At 41.5% G+C, this 23,543-nt stretch overlaps 1 protein-coding gene across 1 annotated transcript in view; it reads right to left on the bottom strand.

Moving 5' to 3' along the window:
* Positions 1-23,543, bottom strand: part of LOC147726460 (complement component C6-like) — a 1,142,533-nt gene that overhangs the window by 198,811 nt on the left and 920,179 nt on the right. Inside the window, exon 14 of the mRNA XM_086960582.1 lies at positions 16,335-16,467. Coding sequence (XP_086816708.1) covers positions 16,335-16,467 — 133 coding nt within the window. The remainder of the gene's footprint in view (positions 1-16,334; positions 16,468-23,543) is intronic.

The following is a 23,543-nucleotide window of genomic DNA, read 5'->3' on the forward strand; positions in this document are numbered from 1 at the left end:
GAAAATATACATGCATATCGGAGAGATATAAATCTGCTGAATGGCTGGTCTAATTGTTAGCATCTTGAAACCTTAGCCTCCATAAGAATAGTCACATAGTAAATGGTTTTTCAGACCATTTGTTATTTGAGATGCAAGTGGATGTAGATTGGTATTTAATAAAGTCAAATTAGAAGTTGAGCTTTGGGTATCGGAAATCGAAAATTAAACAACTTGCTATTGAATGAGTTTAATCAAGGTACTGCCAGCCCGGAAGTGGTATGGGATACCTTTAAATTCTTTGAAGTGGCCATACGAACCTACATACCTTTGAGAAATATAGTAGAGAAAAGGGGGTACAGACAGAAAAGACAGGATCTAGAACATCAGTTTGAAACAGACCAATGAAAGATTTCCGAATAGTTAAATGCCCATCAATAAACAGGTACATAAACATGAAAACAGCATATGCAAAAATATGTTTATGAGCCCATCTACCTCTCCAATAATGCTTATCTGCAAAACTCTTATGAGACAGACTTTTAGCCTTGCAGGTGCACAAAAGAAGAGCGCAGATTATAACATGGAGATGAATATGTGGATTTTTTTAATCCTAAATTGGTACAGTCCCTGTTCACGTGACGCTATGAGAATATATATAGTCCTAAAAACGAGATAAACATTGATCAGTTACGAGAGTTTATAGGTAATATTCCCATGCCCAAAAATCGACCAGCGATATGTTCAAGCGCCAACAACATTGTTTACTTTATAAGAAGTAGAAGAAGTGGTAAGGGTTTTATAAAGTGGGACAGAGTGTGGTGAAGAAGGTATCCCTGTTGCAGCTTTCACATATTTTAAACCATCACATTTTTAAACTTGGCAATTATATATTGAAAGGAGGAAATATCCCACCTTCGTTTAACGCTGCTGTGGTGGTACGTTTTCTTAAAATAGACACAATCCTGAAAATATAATTTCAAATAGATCAATCAGTATCTAAACACCGATTTTAAAATAATAATGAAATTGTTTGCCAATAGAATGAGCGAACTGATGGAAAGATTTATCAAAAAATATCAGTACGGTTTTATAGCAGGCAGACAATTGTCTTCCAATACAAATCATTTAATATATGCCTTGCATGTTTTTAGAGAAAACAAGTCCCTTCCAAGCTTGTTTTATTAGAATGCAGAGAAGGTTTTTGACCTTATCAATTGGGAAATTATTTTTTGCATCTCAGATGAATTTGGTTTCTCCACAAAATTCACAAAAAGCTATTCAAGATATATGAAGGAGAATGAGGATGGTTAATTGTGAATTCAATTGATATTGGTGTATGCTAAGTTAATCGGGGGACAAGACAGGACTGCCCACTTTCCCCTATCCTATTTACCACTTTCATTGAACCACTTGCAATTGCCATAAGGGAATGTAGTATATCAGTATATCAAACCATTTAATTCACCTCAAGTGAACCAATTGGTTTGATATACTGTTAGTACCCTGGCTGTTCAGGTTATTGGGTGAAACTCGTTTATTGGTACACTAGGAGAAGATATGACTAGTGAGTGGAATGACCAAAATTAAGCTGTGTGCAGATGGAATGGCACTTTTTTTAAAGCCCCCCCTGGAAATTTAACAAAAGATGTTTAGTTTTTTCCATCTATTTCAGTTATTGGGGAGGGAATAAGTTCAACAGTTTCAAAACAGAAATGTACTATGTAACTGCACTACAGACATTTTACTTTTAGAACTTTTGCCTCTTGTAAACCAGAGACTTAAGAGATACCGTTGATATTCACGAAGATAGATGTACATGACCTCTTTGATTAAATCATTTTCCATTAATCAGTAAAATTAAATCTCTATTTATGAAGTGGAATTATCCGCCGTTATCTACAATGGGAAAAATAGCATTGATTCATATGTCAATTTTATTGCTATTTAATTTTTTATATGCTACACTGCCCTGTGCATTACAGTTAAAATTGTTTAAAGAAATTGAAGGTCTTCTTTAAGCTTTCATTGGGCAAATAAAGTCCATAGATAAGCACCAACAATGTTATATATGAATCAGTTTAGGATGGGTGCCTTACTTTGCCCAATGTGAAATAATATTATTTTGAAAGTTTTGCACACTCATTCTATTGGTTTTTTAATATACTTGACGTTGAGAAGATAACAGTTAATGTTTTTTAGAGCTAATACTAAAAAAGCATAAAACCTATGACTTGGTACACCTGGCCAAGTCACCCAAAAAAGTTTGATATAGGCTATTGCAGTTGATGTTAAAGATGAAAGAGCAATTTTTTAGATATCATGCTATCCCAGTTTTTAAAGCGTCCACTATATTATAAGATATTTCAACAGGGCATCAGCCACTTTTGGATGGAAAGACTGTGCACAGATAGGAATTAACAGTGCATAGCAAGGCCATATGCCACCCGTGGTAGCCCCTGCATTTGATTCCTGCAGTGGGCGAATTTAAGAGTGGGGGGTGCTGACGACTACCCCGCGACAGCTGCAAATAAGTGCAGGGAGCGGCTGCTGCCCCCAAAACTCGTGTTGCCAGGGACGAGACCACTGGGAATTAACAGATACAAATATATTAGAGATTTGGTAAACTCCGGAACATGTAAACAGTGGGCTGATGTTCCTCCAGGAATTAGTTTTCCAAACTGTCTATCCAATAGTCATTTATTCAAATTACATATTTTCTAAAAGGCTTTGGGCCACATGAATCATTATTACAAGTAGCGATTACCAAATTGCGATGTTCTCCAAATTGCAATTAGGTAATCACTAATCCTAATGTATGAAACTAATCTCAGTTTCATTCACGATTCTAAATGGGTTGCAAATAGACCTATCTCATGCATAATAATGAGGTAGCTCGCAATTTGCAAGCCATTAGGAATCTACGCCATCACAGGGATGGTGGCCTGCTGAGGTCGGCAGACCACCATGTCTATGATTGCTTTTAAATACAGCAGTCTTCTTTGTTTCTAAATAAAGCCTGTTTTCCCTAAAGGAAAACAGGATGCATTTAAAAAGAAAAATTAAACTTTGCAGTTTCATTTTTTATGAGTAAGCAGTGGTCTGTGGTACCACTGCCTGCTCTTAACAATGCTTTTACAATCATTCACAAAGGGGAAGGGGTCCCTTGGGGACCCCATCCCTTTTGCGAATGGGTTACCACCTACTTGAAGTGGGTGGTAAAATGGGAATGTTTTGCAACCTCATTCACAGGCACAAAATATTAATGCATATGGTTAGGACTCAGTATTTGGAATGGACACCCTAAACACACCACTTCCAAATACTGAATCGCAAACCCAGTTTGCAATTCGCTAACAGGTTACCGAATTGCAAATTAGGGTTTGCTTCATCTAAAAAGCATTCTTTGTGTTTGCAAATGGGCGTATTCTGGAATCTGCCCGTTTGCGAAAGCAATAATGCTTGATGCATGTGCCCCTTAGACCTTAGACCCCAAAGCTGTAAGGGCTAGACCAGATCAAGTTGAGGATCTGCTAGAGACAAGTACATGCAGATTGGAAAAATACTGGACATTTAGACGTCCAGAATGTAAAGAGATAGATGCTATTACCAAAATCAATCAGAAATGGAAATCCTGGGAGAAATTACTTATTACAGAGGAGTCCTGGAGAAAGAGGAATCAATATAATTTCCCCATTTTAAAAGGAGCGAATCTCTGCTGTATGCAATTTTAAACCAAATTGTTGATTTATATGATGCCCACATCCTTCAATAAAATTGAGCCCCAAATACCTGCAAAATGTTTCAGATGCTCAATGGAGGTAGAGGTAATTGGAAACACATGATTTGGAAATGCCCAATGTTGATGTAATATTTCATTCTCCAGGACCTGATTGGGGGCACAGGACAAATGCCAGTCTTTGTAGAAAGTTTGACAACAAGACAGCATTCTCCCGGCGGACCCGGGTTTAGAGAAATTCTGGTAAACTCGGAAAATGTTTTCCCTGCATTCACAGTAGAAGGATCATGGGAAAATATGCTATTTTAGACCAAAGTGCAGCAGAACCTACAACACGGGTTGTGACCTTAAATGCCAAGGGATCCACACCCTGCAGAAGGCCTCATTGACCCAAGGGGGCTAACTGAGGAGGCCGAACCATGTTGGTACTTGCAGTAGGGATTTAGGGGCAGTCACCCCTCCTGTATATCCCTAATTCACCCCTAAAAAAACAGCGCTCCATCCAGTGTATTGGTCTGCACCTGGATGTCTGCAGTGGCCCTATGATGAAGCATGCAACTACATAGTTGGTGAGGGCAGCATTAAGAAATCCTTTAATTTCCCTTCTTTTATGATATTTTTTCCTGTCTCAGATATACCTTATAGCTATAATAGGGGACAGGAACCTCTTATTACAACCTAGGTTAGTATCCCTGACTCTGTTTTTATAGTCATTCTCACTTTTGTGAGTCTTAATGCTTTGAAAGGGAAGTCAGACAAGGCTCATTCCCTGGTCTCTCTTCTTTGTGATTTGGTTGCAGTCCTTAACTGCCATGTCGACTTGGCAAGTGCACTCACTTGCCAGGTCCTAAGCTTCCCTTTTCTTACATGTAAGGCACCCCTGTAGTAGGCCCAAGTTACCCCCCAGGGCAGGGTGCAGTCTATGTGAAAGGTAGGACATGTAAAGGCTTTCTGTCCCATACAATAGAATGTGAGTTTATTTATACCATCTTATAAATATAACTTCCCATTGGGACCAGATAGGAAAATAGAGTTTAGTATGTCTGGACTAAGAATATGAAATTCATCTTTTTGTAAACATCATTTTTATATTGTGTGTTTGAAAAAACACTTTTCTTTCTTTGCCATCCTGTGTGCTTCTGCTGGTTTTTGGATTGACTGTCTGGCTTTGGAGTGACAGGGGCTGGGGATGTGCATTCTCTCAGACAGTCACTGGGGGGTTGTATTTAGTATTTATTTATTTATATGTTGATTAATTAAAACCATTACAAGAGAGTACAAAAACAAATACAGACCAAACACAATAACTAATTGGGCATACAAGGATACAATGCAAAAGGTTGACCACAATTCATTAACTTTTTCAGTTCGGGATAATTTGGAATTATTACTTAGTTTTTAAAACAGTCTATAGAGGGTGACAATTATTCAGGGATAAAGTGCACATACGCCATTCAATAAAAATAGAAAACATAGTAAGCGAAACATTATTTAAAAGTAGTACTCTAAAAACAAGCAAATAACACAATTAAAAAGTGCCCTAAAAATTTTCCATCGTACTTTAAAAACTGCAACATCATCATTTTACAGCCATAACAAATTTAACTTTTACTTTGGGTGTCAACCATGCATAATTTCTTTTCCACTCTAAGCATGAATTTTACAAATTTCTGTATAATATAGACGTTGACACCACTTAAGCAAAATATTAATGCCGATCTACAAGTTCTAGTCCCATTTCTATAAAAGTAGGTTTTTAAATCGATTTCCTTTCCTGCAACATTTTTGGGCATAATGTTACCATATGGAACAAGGTTTCATCATACTGCCCATAAAGCCGATAAATACTTGATGCCCATTTGGACTCCCATTTGGGGGTTCCATCTTTGGTTGGATACATTCCAAACCTTAATAACATAAATTTCTTTTTAATTAGGGATTTTTAATGCAAGAGTAAATAAGGTTGGACCATCATTTTATCAAAGGAATTGGCAATAGACCAAAAGTGATTTTTTTTCCTCAACTGATCTTTATCCAACACTTCTGACAACAAGGCAACGGTTGTATTACTTACTTTTTTATAAACCATTTTACTCCTGTTTTGTCTTCCAATTTGGGACATTCGAATTTTAGGAGACACTCAGCTAAATACTCCTGCCAGTTTCTAGTGTATTTGCTGGTCGAAATCTCGCTCCAGCACATTTTGGCCAGCGTGCCCTCCTCAGCTTGAGATAATGCCAATAGAGTTTTTAAAAATGAAGCTTGACGCACCAAGAGCTGATTCCTTAGGACATATTCCAATCTTAAATTTGCACTTGAGGTCTGCCTAGGAATCCTAAAGACTGTTTATATGTCCTTGCCACTATGCCCTCCAATACTTTCACGTCTCTACCCTTAAACATTATGGACCCATAGTCCAGAGAGGGAATAAGTTTTGCTTTCATGACTTTAAGTAGGTGGTCATAATTGGGACAAACTAATTTATCTCTTCATTTTTGAAAAGCGAAGGCAAGTGAGGTACCTTTAGCCTCTAAGTTATTGAAATGCTGTCTAAATGACAGTCTGTCATCAAATGTAATTCCCAGATATCTATAAGTTTTTACACAGTCAACAGACAAACCATTGATATTCATGACCTTTGCCTCAAGTTTGCCTTTCCCTATTAACATTATTTTAATTTTTTTATATTAATTGTTAAACCATTTTGAGTTACATATATATTAAATGAAAGTATTAATCTTTTTAATCCTATCATAGTTTGACTCAATAAAATGGTATCATCGGCATACTGTAAGTATTTGATTTCTTTACTTAATACAGAGGGGGAATGTGAATTTACATCATTAAAATGGGTTGGGAGATCAGACATAAATAAATTAAAAAGACAAGGAGCGAGCACACATCCTTGTTTTAAGCCTAACTTTGTTTCGAGGCGGCGGGTAGTATATCTGCCAATTTTGACCTGCACCCAGGTATTGGAGTACAATAATTTAATCATTTTTAAAAGAGTTTCTGATATACCCCAATTATTAGCTTGGTCCAAAGAATATTTCTGGGTACAGAATCAAACGCAGCTTTTAAATCAATAAAACAGATGCACAATTTTTGTTTCCTACATATTGCTCTTTCTCCTAATAAAGACAATAAAATCAAATTGGTAAGAGTCGATTCTCCCTTCCTGTCTGAAAGATAGGGATCAATTTTTCTCTTTCCGCCCAAGACTCCAACTCCTCTAGCAGACAGCTTGCAAATATTTTCGCATCTACGTCTGTGAGGGTAATTAATCGATAGTTTGCAGGATTATCTTGGGGCCCACTTTTGTAGATCGGCTGTATAATATTTCCTCTCCATAAATCCGGGATGTAGCCTGACTTAAGTATATCATTAAAGAGGAGCGTTAATAACTCTGGCCAGTACCCAATTTTAACTTTAAAAATAGCGTTGGGTATCCAGGGCTAACTTTTTTAACTTTGTCTACCGACCATAACTTAATATTCATAATGCCTGGTGTATCCCTTCTACCAGTAGGGTCACACCCCTCGACTGGCTCCATTTTACATTGGGGGTCGAGACAACCAAACTCCTCGTTCAGTTGGTATTGGGAAGTTATTTTCCTATTAAAAAAATGTATCCAGCTTAATTCATCTATATTTGCACTTGTATTTCTAAAATTTCCATTTTCTAACTTATTAATTATGCTCCAAAACAGTCGCAAATCCTTAGATTTACATGCATAGTGGAGTTTGGCCCAAGTCTCTTCATAATACAATTGTTTGGCCTTCCAAATTTCATTCTTATAACTCCTCCTTAAATTTCTGATTTTAAGTGACGTTACAAGGTAGGAAGATCCCTTTGCTTTTCTATACACTGATCTTATTGTTTTGTTGAGAGACCGTTTCAAATATAATAAGCAGGGGAAAACCAACCTGGGTTCCTAGGATTCAAAATAACATCCCCAGATGGTTCACTATTAGGGAATTTATTCAATAGGGAGTCACATAAGGTGGGCCAAAGAGCAATCATTGAGGTTCCTTCAGAGTATTCGACCCGCACATCGAGGATTAGAAGCGAGAGAAAGTCATTAATATCTTTCTCTGTATTCTCATCCCATATTAACCTTTTTAAATTATAAGCGACAGGGGCAGTTCTTAATATTTTAGTTTCTGATAAATACTCGAAGGGTAAACTGATTGTAATAACTTGCGGATTATGGTCACTCTCAATCCTTGGAACAACCTCATAACTTTGAACTCGTTCTGAGAGTTTATCTGACAATATCGTATAGTCAATTATGGGAAGACAGTCAGCTTTATTAAATGTTGGTAGATGCTCTCTATCATATAAAAATGTTAGATTGTATTTAATAAATTCACATTGGGACCATTGGGCTTAATGATCTGAGTGGGTTTCCCGCTTTTTATACGATAAAATATGAGTGTTAAAATCTCCAGAAATGATCATCTGTGCATCCCTACGATCTAAATATAGCACTTTCACCATTTCCCATAACTGGATAAGTTAAAGTGATCGCACCTTTTTTTCCGAACTTAAATAAACATTTAAAATAATCAACGATTGACTGGCTATTAATTTAACACATTGAATCCATTTGACTTGAAGGTCTATCTCATAATGTTCAACATAAGGACTTAAAGAAACATATATTGAAAAGTCCCCCACTTGGTCGACCGTAAGCGGCATCCCTACATGCCGCATTCAAATAAAAAGGGACACAATCTGGGCACCAAAGGAAAGGGGAACAATCAAGGCAGCAACATACACAGGTACAGTGGGGGAGAATCACTCACTCGTTGCGGTGAGGGGAGCGACCTGCCTGGTAAACAGGGTCAGAGGTCGCTCTCTCTACCGCTGCGCGGCCTCCATATGAGTGGGAGAGGGAGGGAGGAGCAGCTGGGAGGTGGGAGCGGGGCGGCCAATAGGGTGTGAGGGGGCGGAGCTACGGAACGCGGCGACCAATAGGGTGCGAGGGGGCGGAGCCAAGGGACGCGGCGGCGGGAAACGGGCGGCGAGGGGGAGACGCGGGGAATGACAGAAGAAAAAAAGGGACACAATCTGAGCACCAAAGGAAAGGGGAACAATCAAGGCAGCAACATACACAGGTACAGTGGGGGAGAATCACTCACTCGTGGGTACAGAAGAGAAGGAGGGCACAGTCAATCTTAACGCAGGCAGACACAATGCAGCAGCGGTCAGTGGTCACACAGGGGGCTGCGTGGCGGTGAGGGGAGCGACCTGCCTGGTAAACAGGGTCAGAGGTCGTTAGAATGCCAAAGGGTGGGATTTACAAATTTTCCATAAGGCAGCTTCTGATCTTGTACACAGGGTTGTACTCCCTGACTAATCTGGTCCTTAAGCTTAAGGGAGGGCTTTACAGTTATATCAATAGCCATATATTGCTCTCCTTTTGAGACTACTCCATTAGCTCAAGACCAGACTGACACTATTTCCGTTGGACAATTTTGTGTTTTATCGTTAGGCCCTATTAGTTCTTGAATTGGAATAATCTCGTTCTGATAAAAGTTTTCAGTAAGATAAGAGTGTAAGTCTTGTGTAGGCTTGTCTTGTCCTACTCGGTTCTCTTGAATTGCTATCATCTGGGTTTTGGTCCCCATATTTAGATTAGACTCTTCCTTTGCCCCTTCACTCCCAACTTTACTGCTTTGTTTAACCTTTTTATTTACTTGAGGGGGCATTCAAAGGTCTAAAAATTGGGAAAAGAGCCACAGGACCAAGATTTGAGTTTAATGAGCCGCTATTGTTTACTTCCCCGGTAGGTATTTTTTTGTCCTGGGCTGACTTGTTATGAGCTTTTCTCAATCTTTTCCTCGCCTGTTTCGATTAAACTTCAGGTACTACCTTTACTTCAGTGACCATAGTTACTATTGAGCTACTCTTATTTAACTCCAGATTTGTGTGAAGACTCTAAGGGTACACCAATATTACCAGCTACTGGTCGGGAGGCCGTACTTTTGTTACTAGCCGTCCGCGGGGGAGAAAGTTTTAGGACCATAGGATTTTCTCTATAGTTCCAGTATTTATTAAATCTTCACTACTCTCAACTTTCCTACTAGATAAAAGTTTTACTTCGTGGACCATAGAACTAACGATTGATGGCAGATCAAAGATTTTATCAATCAGTTGAGCACACGTGCAAGATAATAACTGATTCTCTTTATCAGCTTGAACTTTGGAGATCAACTTAGTTAGTTGATTAAGCTTTGCGTCAATTCCTACAACGTGTGTGGCTAAAGTATTTAAAATATCCACCTGCATGTCTAACTTATCAGAGTGGAAATTAAGGGCATTTGGTATAGAAACCATAGTATTAAGCAGACAATCCCATACACCACACTCCGAATTACTAACATTATTTTCCAAGGTATCTGGTTTTGCCTGAAAGTTTCTGTGGAATTTTGTTAGAAAAGATAAATCTGCGGAGTTAAACGATTTACATTGCTCATTAATATCAAACTTAACGTTATTGCAACTACTAGCTACACCGGGAATTAAAACAGACTTATTAATACAAAAACTATTCTCCAAAATTATACTGGATTTATCCAAATTAGAAGGACGAGCCTCCCCAGTTAAGGAGAGATGATAAATCGGACTTAATGCAAAATCATTTCCGCCACCTTTATTAGGCGACTTAACCTCATTATAATCAGCCTCTACGGCCACCTCACTGACATTATGATTTGAACCTGAAGAGATATCAATTACCGAACATACCACAGTTCCACTCTCTATAGTTCTTTTGTTCGACTCTTTCATTCCTGAATTTTGTAGGTTCTCCACCACAATTTGCCCGATTGGCTGATCCACCATATTTTGTCGGTGAATGTGCGCTTGCGTCTGCAGCCTTCCAGGGTACACCGGTACATTTTTTGTCGAGTTAAGCGGTAGGTCTTGTAAGTCTTTAACTAACTTTGAGGACTTCTCCTTAGGACTACTCACATCTAATGCCTTAAATTGTCCCGGAATAGATTCAGGATCTTTCAGTGGAGAAGAATGCCCAGCAATTAGATTCGAAACCAGGAAGACCGACTCATCACGGGGCCTTTGTAGAGCCGAGGCAGGGTTAGACTCATGATCTTCACACAGCTGAGCACTATTTAAACACGGTGACAATACTGGAGAAGTAACTAAAGCTGATCTACAATCAACACTGGAATTGCCGTTTCCATTGCCATTCTTAATTTGATTTCTATTTTGCTTTTGAGTAAGGATGTGATGGTCCTTAAAAAAGAAACTTTTAATCGACGGTTGAGCGTCGATATTGGAAATCTTCTGGATCTTCTCAGGGGCTACGGGGATAAGGATTGTGCATTCAACTCAGCTGACTCAGTCAAGCAGTCCCTTGATGTAGTAGCCCCCTCATCATTTCAATCTGACTTTAACTGTGTCCCTGCTATAGTTAATGCATCAAGCCTCTGGCGCTGTTTTAATTTCGGCAGAGCGCCGCGTTGACGACCGGATCTCATCATTAACCAGCACCTTAATGCAACTTCTGTAAGTTTCAATGAAGCAATAAGTGATGATTAAGTTATTAAGTTATTAAGTTATTCCAACGACTGCTGCAAATTGCAGTGGCCAGCAATGGTCAGCAGTAGCCAGTAGCCAGCTGCGACAATCAATGATCAACAGCTTGAACCTCTTTCATGGACACCCTTTCGAAACTTCCGAGGCAAATGGCATAAAGCATATAGCATATATTGAACTTGCAACTGAAGTCCTTTTGTCCTTTTGTCCCTTTGACCTTTTATCATTCCAGGACACGTATTGACAGTACAAGAGAGGATTAATGGGACCTTACTGGGTCCAACGGTTCCTGTTGTTCCTTTTGCCCCTGTCCTCTTACACATCAAGGTTTGCCCTTCACCCCCTCCTCTGACCCTGCCTCAGGCCACAGGCCATAGGCCACACCAAAAGAGAAGGCCTCCGAGCAGAGGACGGAGCTCCACAGCGCCGCGGCTCACCTCCCAGGCCTCCCAGGCCTGTCTGCCCCCAGTCCCGTGCCGAGCCGAGCACCAAGAGAACCGCAGAACCGCAACCCGCCGAGACCGCCAACCGTCTGCTGCAGAGGCAGGGGCCATTAAAGAAATGGGGTAACCCAAAAGTACTGGACCTGGGTATCAAATTGATATTAACAAACAATGGTCCGGGACCTATAACTTAGTACAAGAGCAATGAATCAAACCTTAATTAATTAGAGAGCATATATTATTTGCCACAGCTCAACCCAATTAATGAAAACCTCCCAGGCCTCCCAGGCCTGTCTGCCCCCAGTCCCGTGCCGAGCCGAGCACCAAGAGAACCGCAGAACAGCAACCCGCCGAGACCGCCAACCGTCTGCTGCAGAGGCAGGGGCAGTTAGGCGGGGAGGGGCGGTGACGGTAATGCGGTGATGCGTCAGCTGCAGCCATCAGGGAATAACCGGGAAAGACCGTGGCAGTGAAAGCGGTGATGGCTCCGGTAATGGCTGAGGGGGTGGGGATCGTCAATCATCTGGCTGCACGTCAGCAACACGGGATTACACTGGTTCACAGCGGCTACGTGGCTATGTGGCTCCAACTGCAGAAAGTGCATACAGGGCAATCTATCTGATCCACTGGGGGGTTGATGTATGCCCTGCCTTTCCTGAAGGAGTCATAGATGGGCTAAATAGACCTGGGCTGCTTTCAGAGTAGTGGGAGGAGATTTTCCTTGCACCTGCATAGGGCCTGTCTACCTTGCACAATGCTGTCTCCACCTCCTGCGGTAAGACTACACCAGTGAGGACAGACCTGGTTTGGGCTGGACTCAGAGACCCTTCCACAAAGAGTACAAATACATTTTGGGGTATAAGTATTAGACCTAAAACCCCAGAACTTGAGACTACTTCTGGAATCAAGAGGTATCTTTGCCATGGAGAAGAGCTGGAGAAACTGAGGAGAAGTACTGCCACTTTACTGTGTGCTGTCTGGGTTTGGGTTGCAGTAGCTGTTTCTGCCAAGGAAAGGCCAATGACTTTGCTTTGTGCTGTGTCCCCCTGCTTGAGGAAGATCTCCAAGGGCTTGAGAAGAGCTTGCCTTCTGTTCTGAAGTCTCAGGGACACAAAGACTTCACCCCAGCTCCCCTGAACTTCCTTGCCTGGAGTTTAGACCTGCCACGAGGTGTCTGTGACTGTGTTGGGCCTATGGAGGCTGTTCTTTCAGTTGGGAGCTGGAAAAGCAATGCAACTACAAGAATATTGATGCATTGCCCTTCTTGCAGCTGTTTTTCTGGCGCAGCACCAATGTGCGAGAAGAATCTCCACGCATCACCGCGCTGCTGCCGAAACCAAAAGCGGATAAAAAGGGGGTGGTGATGGACGGAGCGTTTGAACAAATCAAACACTCACACCCAGTCAAAAGATCTGGGTTTAATCCATCACCATTCTTTAGTTCACTCAGCCACCCCAGTTCAGACATGGCTATATGCAAATCAGTCTGACCCTGTGCCTCATGGGAACAGTCCAGCCCGAACTGCCAAGCCAGGTCTTTCCTGGACCGGAAACAAGCTTCTGGGGACCGGTTTCTGGCATTCTAGCCGTCTTCAGCCCGGCTTGCTTGAATCCAGTGGCAAAGAGAGCAAGGGACTCATGTCACTGGGGTGGCTGAGTGAACTAAAGAATGGTGATGGATTAAACCCAGACCAGTTGACTGGGGGTGAGTGTTTGATTTGTTCAAACGCTCCATCCATCATCCCCTTTTGTATCGCTTTGTTCGCCCTAAATGTGGCAGGGTATGCTCAGAAGTGAGTCCCTTGTTCACTTGGCCACTGGATTCAAGATAGCCTGGCTGATGAGGATTATGAATCCGAAACAAGTCCCAGGATGCTTGTTTCCGGTCCAGGGAAGACATGGCTTGGCAGTTTGGACTGCACTGTTCCCATGAGGCACAGGGTCAGACTGATTTGCATATAGCCATGTCTGAACTGGGGTGGCTGAGTGAACTAAAGAATGGTGATGTATTAAACCCAGATCAGTTGACTGGGGATGAGTGTTTGATTTGTTCAAACGCTCCGTCCATCATCCCCTTTTGTATCGCTTTGTTCGCCCTAAATGTGGCAGGGTATGCTAAGACGTGAGTCCCTTGTTCACTTGGCCACTGGATTCAAGATAGCCTGGCTGATGAGGATTATGAATCCGAAACCGGTCCCAGGATGCTTGTTTCCGGTCCAGGGAAGACATGGCTTGGCAGTTCGAGCTGCACTGTTCCCATGAGGCACAGGGTCAGACTGATTTGCATATGGCCATGTCTGAACTGGCGTGGCTGAGTGAACTAAAGAATGGTGATGGATTAAACCCAGATCAGTTGTCTGGGGGTGAGTGTTTGATTTGTTCAAACGCTCTGTCCATCATCCCCTTTTGTATCGCTGCCAAAACCAAAGCAGCACCTGTCACCGATGCAAGAACGGACTCATCGAGGGATCGCTGCTGAAGAAACCGACGTAGCGCCGCTCTACGCCGCTGCATCGATCACCAACGCATCTAGGATTTCCACACATCGTACCAGTGTGGCAAGTTTTCCCAATGCATCATCCGCGGACCAGAACCGTCTCGGAATCGACGCATCACTTCCCCCTACAGAGCAGATCCGACACATCACTTCTCCCGTGTGCAGCAGAACTTTTGCATCGCCTCCCCAGGGTCGCAGGAACTGGCGCATCTCTATGTTTTTCTATGCTTCCCATCTCTGCGGCTCTTTGGAATTGTGAATTTTGTAGCAACTACAGGCACTTTGAGAGAAATCATGCATTCATAGTTTTCTATGAGCCAAGTTGTTTGAAACCTTTTTAAATTCATATTCTTATTACCTGTATGTTGAATTTTTGTTGTTTTGGTCTTGTTGAGTTTTGATAAAGATACATTCTTTTTCTAAACTGGTGTGGTTTCATTTGTGTACAAATACTTTACACATTGCCTTTTGGGATAGGCTTGTCTGCTCGTGCCAAGCTACCCAGGGGGTGAGCATGGGTTATATAAAGTGTGCATCCCCCTTACCCTGACTAGTAGCAAGGGTCCCTATTTGGACAAAGGTATGTACCTCTGCCAACCAGAGACCCCCATTTCTAACAATGCCCATGTGATAATTCCACAGTTCAGAGCACTTTGCCCTTTATTCTCTTTTGTCCTTTGTACAAGTCAAAAAGAGCTAATCATCTACTCCCAATATTAAAGACTCTAGAAACCCTGATCTTATATGGAAAGTTATTTGTTTCTATTCTCCTTGGACTCAATGGCCACCTGTTGTGCAGTTTTAAGCTTTATAAGAGGAGCAATTGTAAAAAGAAAGAAATATGGTTAAGGAAGGGAGGGTGTATTCTCTATGGGTTGATCCGAAGTGCACTTAGCATATCAGGGTGCAGCTTTTTTTATATTTATTGTGGAGATTTCTGCTGCTTTTTAAATGTCTTTTATGATTATTTTTGTATTGTGTGCTCTTATGATTTATTTAAATCGAATAAAGCCTGTTTGACTGACTGACTGAGTTTCCGGATAGTTTACAATTAATGATACTAGGCTATTTATTAAGTGCTGTATTTATTTATTTATTTAGAAGCTTGTAAAGCGCTCAGCTACCCCCAACGGGGGTGTCCCGGCGCTGTGAACATGCAACAGTCAGAGAGGTACAGGGAAGGCTACATCAGAGAAAAGAGCCAAGTCTTAAGTTTCCTTCGAAACAAAGGCTCTGATGTAAGAAATCTGAGTTTCAACAGTAGTAGGTTCCAGAGTTTGGAAGTGGCCACAGCAAAGGCCCTACCTCCTGTGCGTGCAAGACGAAATCGTGGGCAGAACATTAGGCGAAGGTGATTAGATCTAAGGTCCCGCGTCGCTTGTGTCATCTTTAGTCTATGCCTCAAGTATGCAGGGCCTCGTCCATTGAGAGCTCTTTAGCACTTGTCATACGAAATAAATATTTTACCTACATTGATAGCTAAGTCTATTATTCTGTAGATCTAGAAAACAAAGTTAATACCCACAGTTGAACAGTGGAGATTAAAGTGGTTAGAATAAAGAGATCGGAGCAATGTTATGCATTAAGGATGGGCTAAAACAGTAAGGGTCAGATGTACAAAGGTGTTTGTGCGTGCAAATGGGTTGTAGTCCCAATTGCGCCTGCAAAAAACCTGGGGCCCATGTACTAATCCTATTTTGAGAGTCACAAATTAATTTGCAACTTGCAAAACGGGATTAGCGACTCATTATTAGGAAGGGGCGTTTCAAGGGCGTCCCTCTCTAATAGCGTCTCCTGAAGCTATGTAAGAATGTTTTGCGACCGCAATTGCGGTTGCAAAACATTCACAGTTTACCACCCTTCTCAGAAGTGTGGTAATGCACTCACAAATGGGAAGGGATCCTCAGAGGACCCATTCCCCTTTGTGAATGCATGCACAAATATTTTTAGGGCAGGGAGATGTCCTTGGAACCACTGCCTGCCCTTAAAAAATGAAACTGAAAAGTGTAATTTTTATTTTTTAAATGCATCTTAAAGAAAACACTGATCCCTATTTTAGCTGACATCACCCATTTGGGAATGTTTTCTTATTTCAAAAACACAGATTCTCTCACCTTTGCACTCAACATTTTGCTGATACCAACTTCCATCTGGTAGACATCTGAAAAACTGATAGCCCAGCAGCTCATATCCAGCATGACAGACTACTTCAACTTCTTCCCCAGTTGAATAAACCTTTTTCTCCACCTGAAAATAACAAATGCGTCTTTACGAATGATTCATAAATAGGGTGTTATGCATAGGCAGATGCTCCAATACAAACATAGTTCATAGATATTTAAAAGCAGCGAGAGGTAGTAATTGAAAGACACATTGTGCTGACAAAATAGCAGCTTTGGAGAAGCGTTTTCAAAAAGAATTAATGTACATTTATGCTAAGGGGTTAAAATTGTTGTGATCAGAATTAAGGTTGATTGCAACATTGTTGAATTCATATTTCAAAGCATTCGACAATCTAGTGCCCTGCCTCCACTACTAGTCTGTCTTCCTGTTTCCATTTGTCTGTGGATAATTTCAATTTTACAATTTTCTTCCTGAAACCAATGTTTAAATTCTCCCCATGTAGTACATTTGTCTGTGCTTTGATTGGCTGCTATACGGTTTCTATCCCACTTTGCATATTAAAAGGAATACTTAAACGAGCAGAAAGCCTCAAAAACTGCAAAGAAATTAATATATATCTAAGTTGTTAAAAGGCGCAGACACCGTATATTGATCAAGGGAATGTGTGGATGTTTATGCAAACATACTGATATTAGACAGTGTGCCTTAAATGCATGATCTGACCAAAAAAAAGCAACCAACACACGAGAAGAATATGAGACCTTTGTGCCCCTTCCTTGAGAGGTTGCAGGATGAATGACTGGTAGATTCTAGAGGGAACATGCTCAAGGTGTTATTTTCTTTTTTTTTTTTTTCTTTTATAAAACATATTTATTAAATTTTTCCACAATTTTTCCACATATTCCAACATATGTATTACAGCACATTCCAATTTCTCAGGTGGTTATATAGTACATATACATTTCATTGTTTTATACAAACTTTCATATCATAAGCAGATATAATAAACCAAAAGACAGCCCTCTAAAACAAATCAAATCAAACTTCTGTTGCACTATTCTAGATTTATCCTACTAGTTTTCCACGTCATAATTGGCTGCCATATTTTTTTGCCTAAGGCCTTAGCCCTTCTACCTTTCCTGTCGTATATTGCCTTTTCTAAATTATATATAGTAAGGAGGCTAGCAATCCAATCTGAAAATAGTGGAGGAGCCTTATTCAGCCAATTCCTTGCTATGCAGATGCGGAACACTGCTATTGAAACAAAAATAAACTCTACTGGCATAGCTTCCATCGTGTTTACCACCCCTAAAATAATTAATTCATCTAGAAGCTTAATCTTGATCCTAAGCGTTTTATCAAAAAATTCTTCAATCGCCATTTTCAAAGTAAATAGTTGTGGGCACTTCGAAAACATATGTACAATATCTGCTCCGCTCGCATTACATCGTGGGCAAGTTATTCCCCTTGTTCCACCCCACTTGGCAATTCTAGCCGGTGTATGGTAAAGTGAAAATAATGTTTTGTAGTGTTGCGATTGAAGGGTTGCCGAGCATAGCACCGTTCTACCCAGATCTAGTGACTCCTGAAAAATTTCTGAGCCTGACCCCAATTTTTCCATCCATTTTTGTGAAAATTTTGCCCTTTCATCTGACTTAGTACCTTTCAATTCTGCATAGAGATGTCTTATTGTACATTTGGTGGTTATTTTTATATAATTTTGCATTGCCGCATCCCAAGTGGACCACCTTTTTTTTGTGTTAGAAAACTCCTCACTTGTAAGTATTTATAAGAACTATTGTGCTCTAATCCAAATTTTGCTTTGAGTGCTCCAAACTGCATGATATTGCCCTGCACATCCAGTAAGTTCCCTATCTGCATTATGCCTTTATTGTACCAATCAAACATAGTGGCATCCTTAAAGATCTCCCTCGGCAATGAGCTATTTGTGTACAATCTTGTATAGATATTAAATCTGCCTAGCCCTAATTTTTTAGCCACTTCTTTCCACACCCTATATACTGCATTCAAAGTCTTAAATCTCGTGTGTTTAAAATACGTGAATTCAGTAGTATTGAAAAACCCATTCTCAGCTTCCTCCCCCAGCAATACGGCATACACATTAGGCAAGCCCACCTCACTATCCGTTGGTTGCTCCAGACCTCCCCCTCCCCCTCCTATTAACACATTACTGTATTGTAATACCGCAGCCCAATAATAGAGCCTAAAATCCGGTGCTCCCCAGCCCCCTTTTTCCCTATCTACCGTCAAATGTCTGTATGCTCTTCTTGTTTTCCCTTTCACCCAAATAAATTTATTCAGAATCAATTCTAATTTGCTAAACCAACCATTTTCAAAATATAGGGGTATGGATCTAAGTAAATACAGCACTTTAGGGAATGTTATCATTTTAATGACATTTATTCGACCCATTAAGGTCAGATGCAAGTTATTCATTCTTTCTGTGTTTGTTTTAATTTTCTCCAACAATTGTCTCATATTGATTTCAACTAATCTGTCTAACTCGGATGTGATCTTCACCCCTAAATAAGTGACTTCAGGTGCTATTCTTATATCATGATAGTTTACCCAGTTATTTTTAATTATTTGTGTTTTTCCTTTATTTAGTGAATACCCTGAAAATGTGCCAAAAAGTATAGCCTCCTGTTCGATTTCAGTAATGGCTGACCCTGGATCCGGTGTGACCACTGCCACGTCATCCGCATATGCAAGTGTCTTATATGCATAGCCATGTAAACCAATCGGGAGAATGTTTGAATTTCCTTCTAACCTTCGCAAAAAAGGGTCTAGATATAGGGCGAATAACAGTGGTGAGGCCGGGCAACCCTGTCTTGTACCGCGCTTTATATATATATCCTCTGTATACCCTCTATTAATCCTCACTTTAGCTGTTGGAGCTGCATATAACGCCTTTATGGCCTGTATATAACCTGTGCCAATCCCAAACCACTCCAAGGCTTTCCACAAAAAGCACCAGGAGACCCTGTCAAAGGCCTTCTCTGCATCCAAAAAAATGGCTGAGGCAGGGTCTCCTGCAGCTCCCGTGACATCCAATATGGTGATCATTCTCCTTGTGTGTTCCGTAGTCCCTTTACCTGGTATGAAACCATGCTGTGTTGTGTATACCAGCCCCTCAATTACTCTACTGAGTCTTTGTGATAAAGCCTTAGAGTATATTTTTGCATCTGCGTTCATAAGCGTGATCGGCCTATAAGAGCCAGGATCCAGATGTGGTTTATTCTTCTTTAAAATAACTACTATACTTGCACCAGCCCATGACTGTGGTGTATTCTCCCCTATCTGTGCATACCTTAAAGTTTCCAACATGTCTATCCCTAATGTATCCCAGAACGTCCTATAAAATTCTGCCGGTATCTGGTCAGGTCCTGCGGCCTTCCCCGGGGGGAGTTTTGATACTGCATTATGTAGTTCACTCAGAATTAGTGGTGCCTCTAGAGTCTCTTTATCTTCCAGGGACAATTCCTTGTGTGGGATACCAGCCAAATAGTCCTCTATCTCGTCTTCCTTACTCCTCACGTCTTGATCATATAATTCAGAATAAAACTCTCTAAACACCTCCCTCACCTCTTCCACCTTGGTTACAACCTTCCCACATTTATTCTTAATTTCTTTAATTTCCCCGGCTGCCAGGTCTTGCCTAGTACGCATTGCGAGCATGTGTCCAACCCTCTCGTTGAACTCGTAACACTTTTCTTTTTTTGCTAAATAATTAGCCGCAGCTTTATTAGCTAATCTTTCCCCAGTTTCTGCCTTCTTCAATTCTATTTCTAGTAAGACCTGCTCAAGAGGTTCTTGATTTATAACATGCTGGATAAGCTGTTGTTCTAGGTTCCTTAAATCCTGTAGCCTACTGGCTAACTCCATTTTCTCCTTTTTACTCCTATGTAGAGTATAAGCCAGTGTTTCCCCCCTTATCCCTGCTTTGAATGCATCCCAAACCATGCCTGCGGTTGCCGTACCTCTGTTTACCTCCCAGAACTGTGTAATCCATACCTTCATTCTGCTGACATAGTCATCTTCTCTGAGCAACCCTCTTTCAAATGTCCAATAGTACTCTTTGTGACTAATATTGTGGTTCCGGGAGATAGTCAACACCAGTGGATTGTGATCTGAGGAAACTCGAGGTAATATTTCTATTTTAACTTCTGATACTAATGGGCTGGAGATTAAAAAGTAGTCTAATCTGGCTATACTTTTATGAGGGGCCGAATAAAAAGTACTACCTGTCCCTATAGGATTGTATGCCGCCCAAACGTCTACCAACGCATTATTATTCATTAGATTGGCAATGGCTTTTCTTACTCTCTTCTTACGCTCGCCCTTCATCCCCCCACCCATCATACCCAACCCTGTTAGCCCATTGATGTTGAAATCTCCACACACAATTATTGGTTCAGTCCATAGAGGCAGTTCGGTGTCTAGATAATCAAATAAATCAGGTTCGTCTTCATTGAAACCATATACAGAAACAATTGTGTAGCGGCATCCGGCTATTTCTCCTTCTATCATCACCCATCTACCATCCACGTCTTCCTTCTTTCTCTCTACTTTCATCAAACCTTTTTTTGCCAGTATGGCCACTCCTTTTGTTTTAGTATCTTGGTGCGTGTGTGCTAATACATCAAACCCTAGCTGATCCATAAGATAACTATCCTTCCCCCTCACATGTGTTTCCTGTAGACATATAATATCCAATTTTAACATTCTGCACATGGCCGCTACTTTCTGCCTTTTACCCCCATCATTTAACCCACATATGTTGATTGTAGTAATTCTTAATGCCATCTGCTTTTATAAAAAAGACCAAAAAACAATTCCTCAAGATATTTTCCTGCCACCTTTGTGTGTCTACATACCTTTTTATTTTGTGCTGTACAAAACCTTATCTCTTTACCACCCCCTTCCTGCCCCCCCTCCCCCAACCCCCCCTTTTCCCCCCTCCCCTTGCTAACCCCCCCCCTGTCACAGGCAAATAGGTCAATTTTGACCTATGTGTGGCTGCACGCTACTGTAGTGTCGCTTTCCTTCTCCCACCCTAGATAACCATATTACCATCGTGGAACCCAATATACAATATGCCTACTATTTTCCATGTTTAACCTATGCTGGTTCTGATTCCTTACTCTTCCTGCCTTTCTGAAGCTCTGTGATCTCTGCAAGATATTCTCCTGCCTTTACTTCCGAGAAAAACATTCTGATGCGGCCCCTTGTAACCACTTTTAACTTAGATGGATACATCAAGTATGCTTCTGAGCCCTGTCGTTGAAAAGGAGTGATAAGCTGTCTGAGTTTCCACCTCCTTTCCACAGTAGTGTGGCAGAAGTCGGGCCTCGTAAAAAAGGTAATCCCTTCAACTGATTTTTTCCTCTCTGGTCTTGCGGTCTCAAAAATTTCCTGCCTAGCCAAAAAATTTCCAAAAAAGACCAGCATTGCCCTAGGCAATCCATTCTGATTACTGCTACTTTGGTTACTGCCTCTTCCCCCCTTCTGCATCAATGGAAATCTGTGCGCTCTCTGTACTTCAACTTCCCACTGCCACTGCGCCTCTGGGTATGCATCTTTTAACAGTTTAACCATAAACCCCCTTGGGTCCTTCCCTTCCAGTCCTTCCTCTATGCCTAGAAAGCGTAGATTGTTCCGTCTTTGGCGATTCTCGAAATCTTCCAGCTTCCACTGCAAGTCTTCGATCACCTTCCCTTGTTCTGTTCTTGCATTTTGCCAATCTGTAACCTCATCCTCTAATTTTCCAGTTCTTTCTTCTACTTGTTCCACTCTACTTTCAACTTCCTGATATTTTCTGTTCATTTTCCTAATGCTCGCTTGTATTTTCTTTGTATCCTGTCTTGCTCGTCTGCTTTCTAAGCGAGCTTCTAAATGCATTTGCTTCAGCATAGAGAACATACCATCCAAAGTTGCTTGCGGCGGGATATCATTTAACTCGTTAGGGGCATTTAAGGGATTACTCTCGGGTGCCGCTCCCAGATCTTGATCCTGATAAATTTTGGAAGCACTACCATAGTCCCATAACAGCTTCCTGTTTGTACTTGTTGCTGCTCTGTCCATCTCTCTGTCACGCCTTATCATTGTTCTTCTTCTTCTCTTTTGTGTTTCCCTGTTTCTGTGCTCGCTAGAGAGAGATCTTTCAGACTCTGTCCCAGATGATAGGTCTGTGTTAGTGTCCTCTTCCTCCTCTGACCCCAGCAATGAAGAGTCTGACCCCTCAGTCACGGAGTAAAACTCTTCCCTCTCCGGGGAGCGTACTCTCCTCCCTTTTGCCCCCTTTGTTATGTGGCTCTGAATACTTTTCATACTGCCCCAGGTAGACTGTATCATTACACTGCTGTCGACAGGTGTTGGCGCTAGATTTACTTCATTCAATGCTTCGAGCATTTGAGCAGTGTTAATATTTGTTGTTTCAAATGTTTCCTTTGATTAGGCATTACTGAACATACTTGCGTTATTCGCCGTCCTTGATCCTGCTTCTCCGCCTGCATTAGCGTCCTTGTTCGTGCTGGCGTCCTCGACAGCCTCCTCGACAGCCTCCGCTGCATTCTCAAGCCCTTGCGCGTCTCCCGCTAGAGGCGTGAGCGTTTCAGGCCCCGGTTGCTTAGCAACCGCCGTGCTTGCGTCCTCGCGGTCAGCGAGGAGAGTTTCCGCGTTCGGTCTTGAGTTTGGATCCGAGGCACCTCCAGCGGCCGGGGTTACCTGCTGATTTCTTCCCGCGAAAGCCTCTGTCACAGTGGGTTGCCGCAGATCCTTACCAGCGGCAGGTACAGTACTCGCGTGCTTTGCTGTTCCGCTTTCGGAGTGAGAGCGCCTCTGTTGTGCCTGCCCTTTACCTCCAGGAGTCTCCGGTTGTGCTACTTGTGAGGCTGTCTTAATCTCCGCTTTGGAGTCGGCTTTTTCTTTATCTTTATCCTTTGCAGGTCTCTCGCTCTTCTTGAACTGCGTTTTTCTGGGAAGTGCCGCTTGTAGCCATAGTTGTTGTGCGTTTACTCAGCGTGGCTTTTGGTATTGCGCCTGAGCGCTGCGACATCCTTAAGGCTGTATTGATGCTGCCCACAATCACCTTCTTAAAATGCTCACAATAATAGCACCCCCAGGTTGTAAGCACCTTTTGTAATGTCTTGATGCTATTACCGCCTTCAGTCCAGAGT

This window comes from Lissotriton vulgaris, chromosome 3_1 (genome assembly GCF_964263255.1).
Source record: "Lissotriton vulgaris chromosome 3_1, aLisVul1.2, whole genome shotgun sequence".
Classification (NCBI taxonomy): domain Eukaryota; kingdom Metazoa; phylum Chordata; class Amphibia; order Caudata; family Salamandridae; genus Lissotriton; species Lissotriton vulgaris.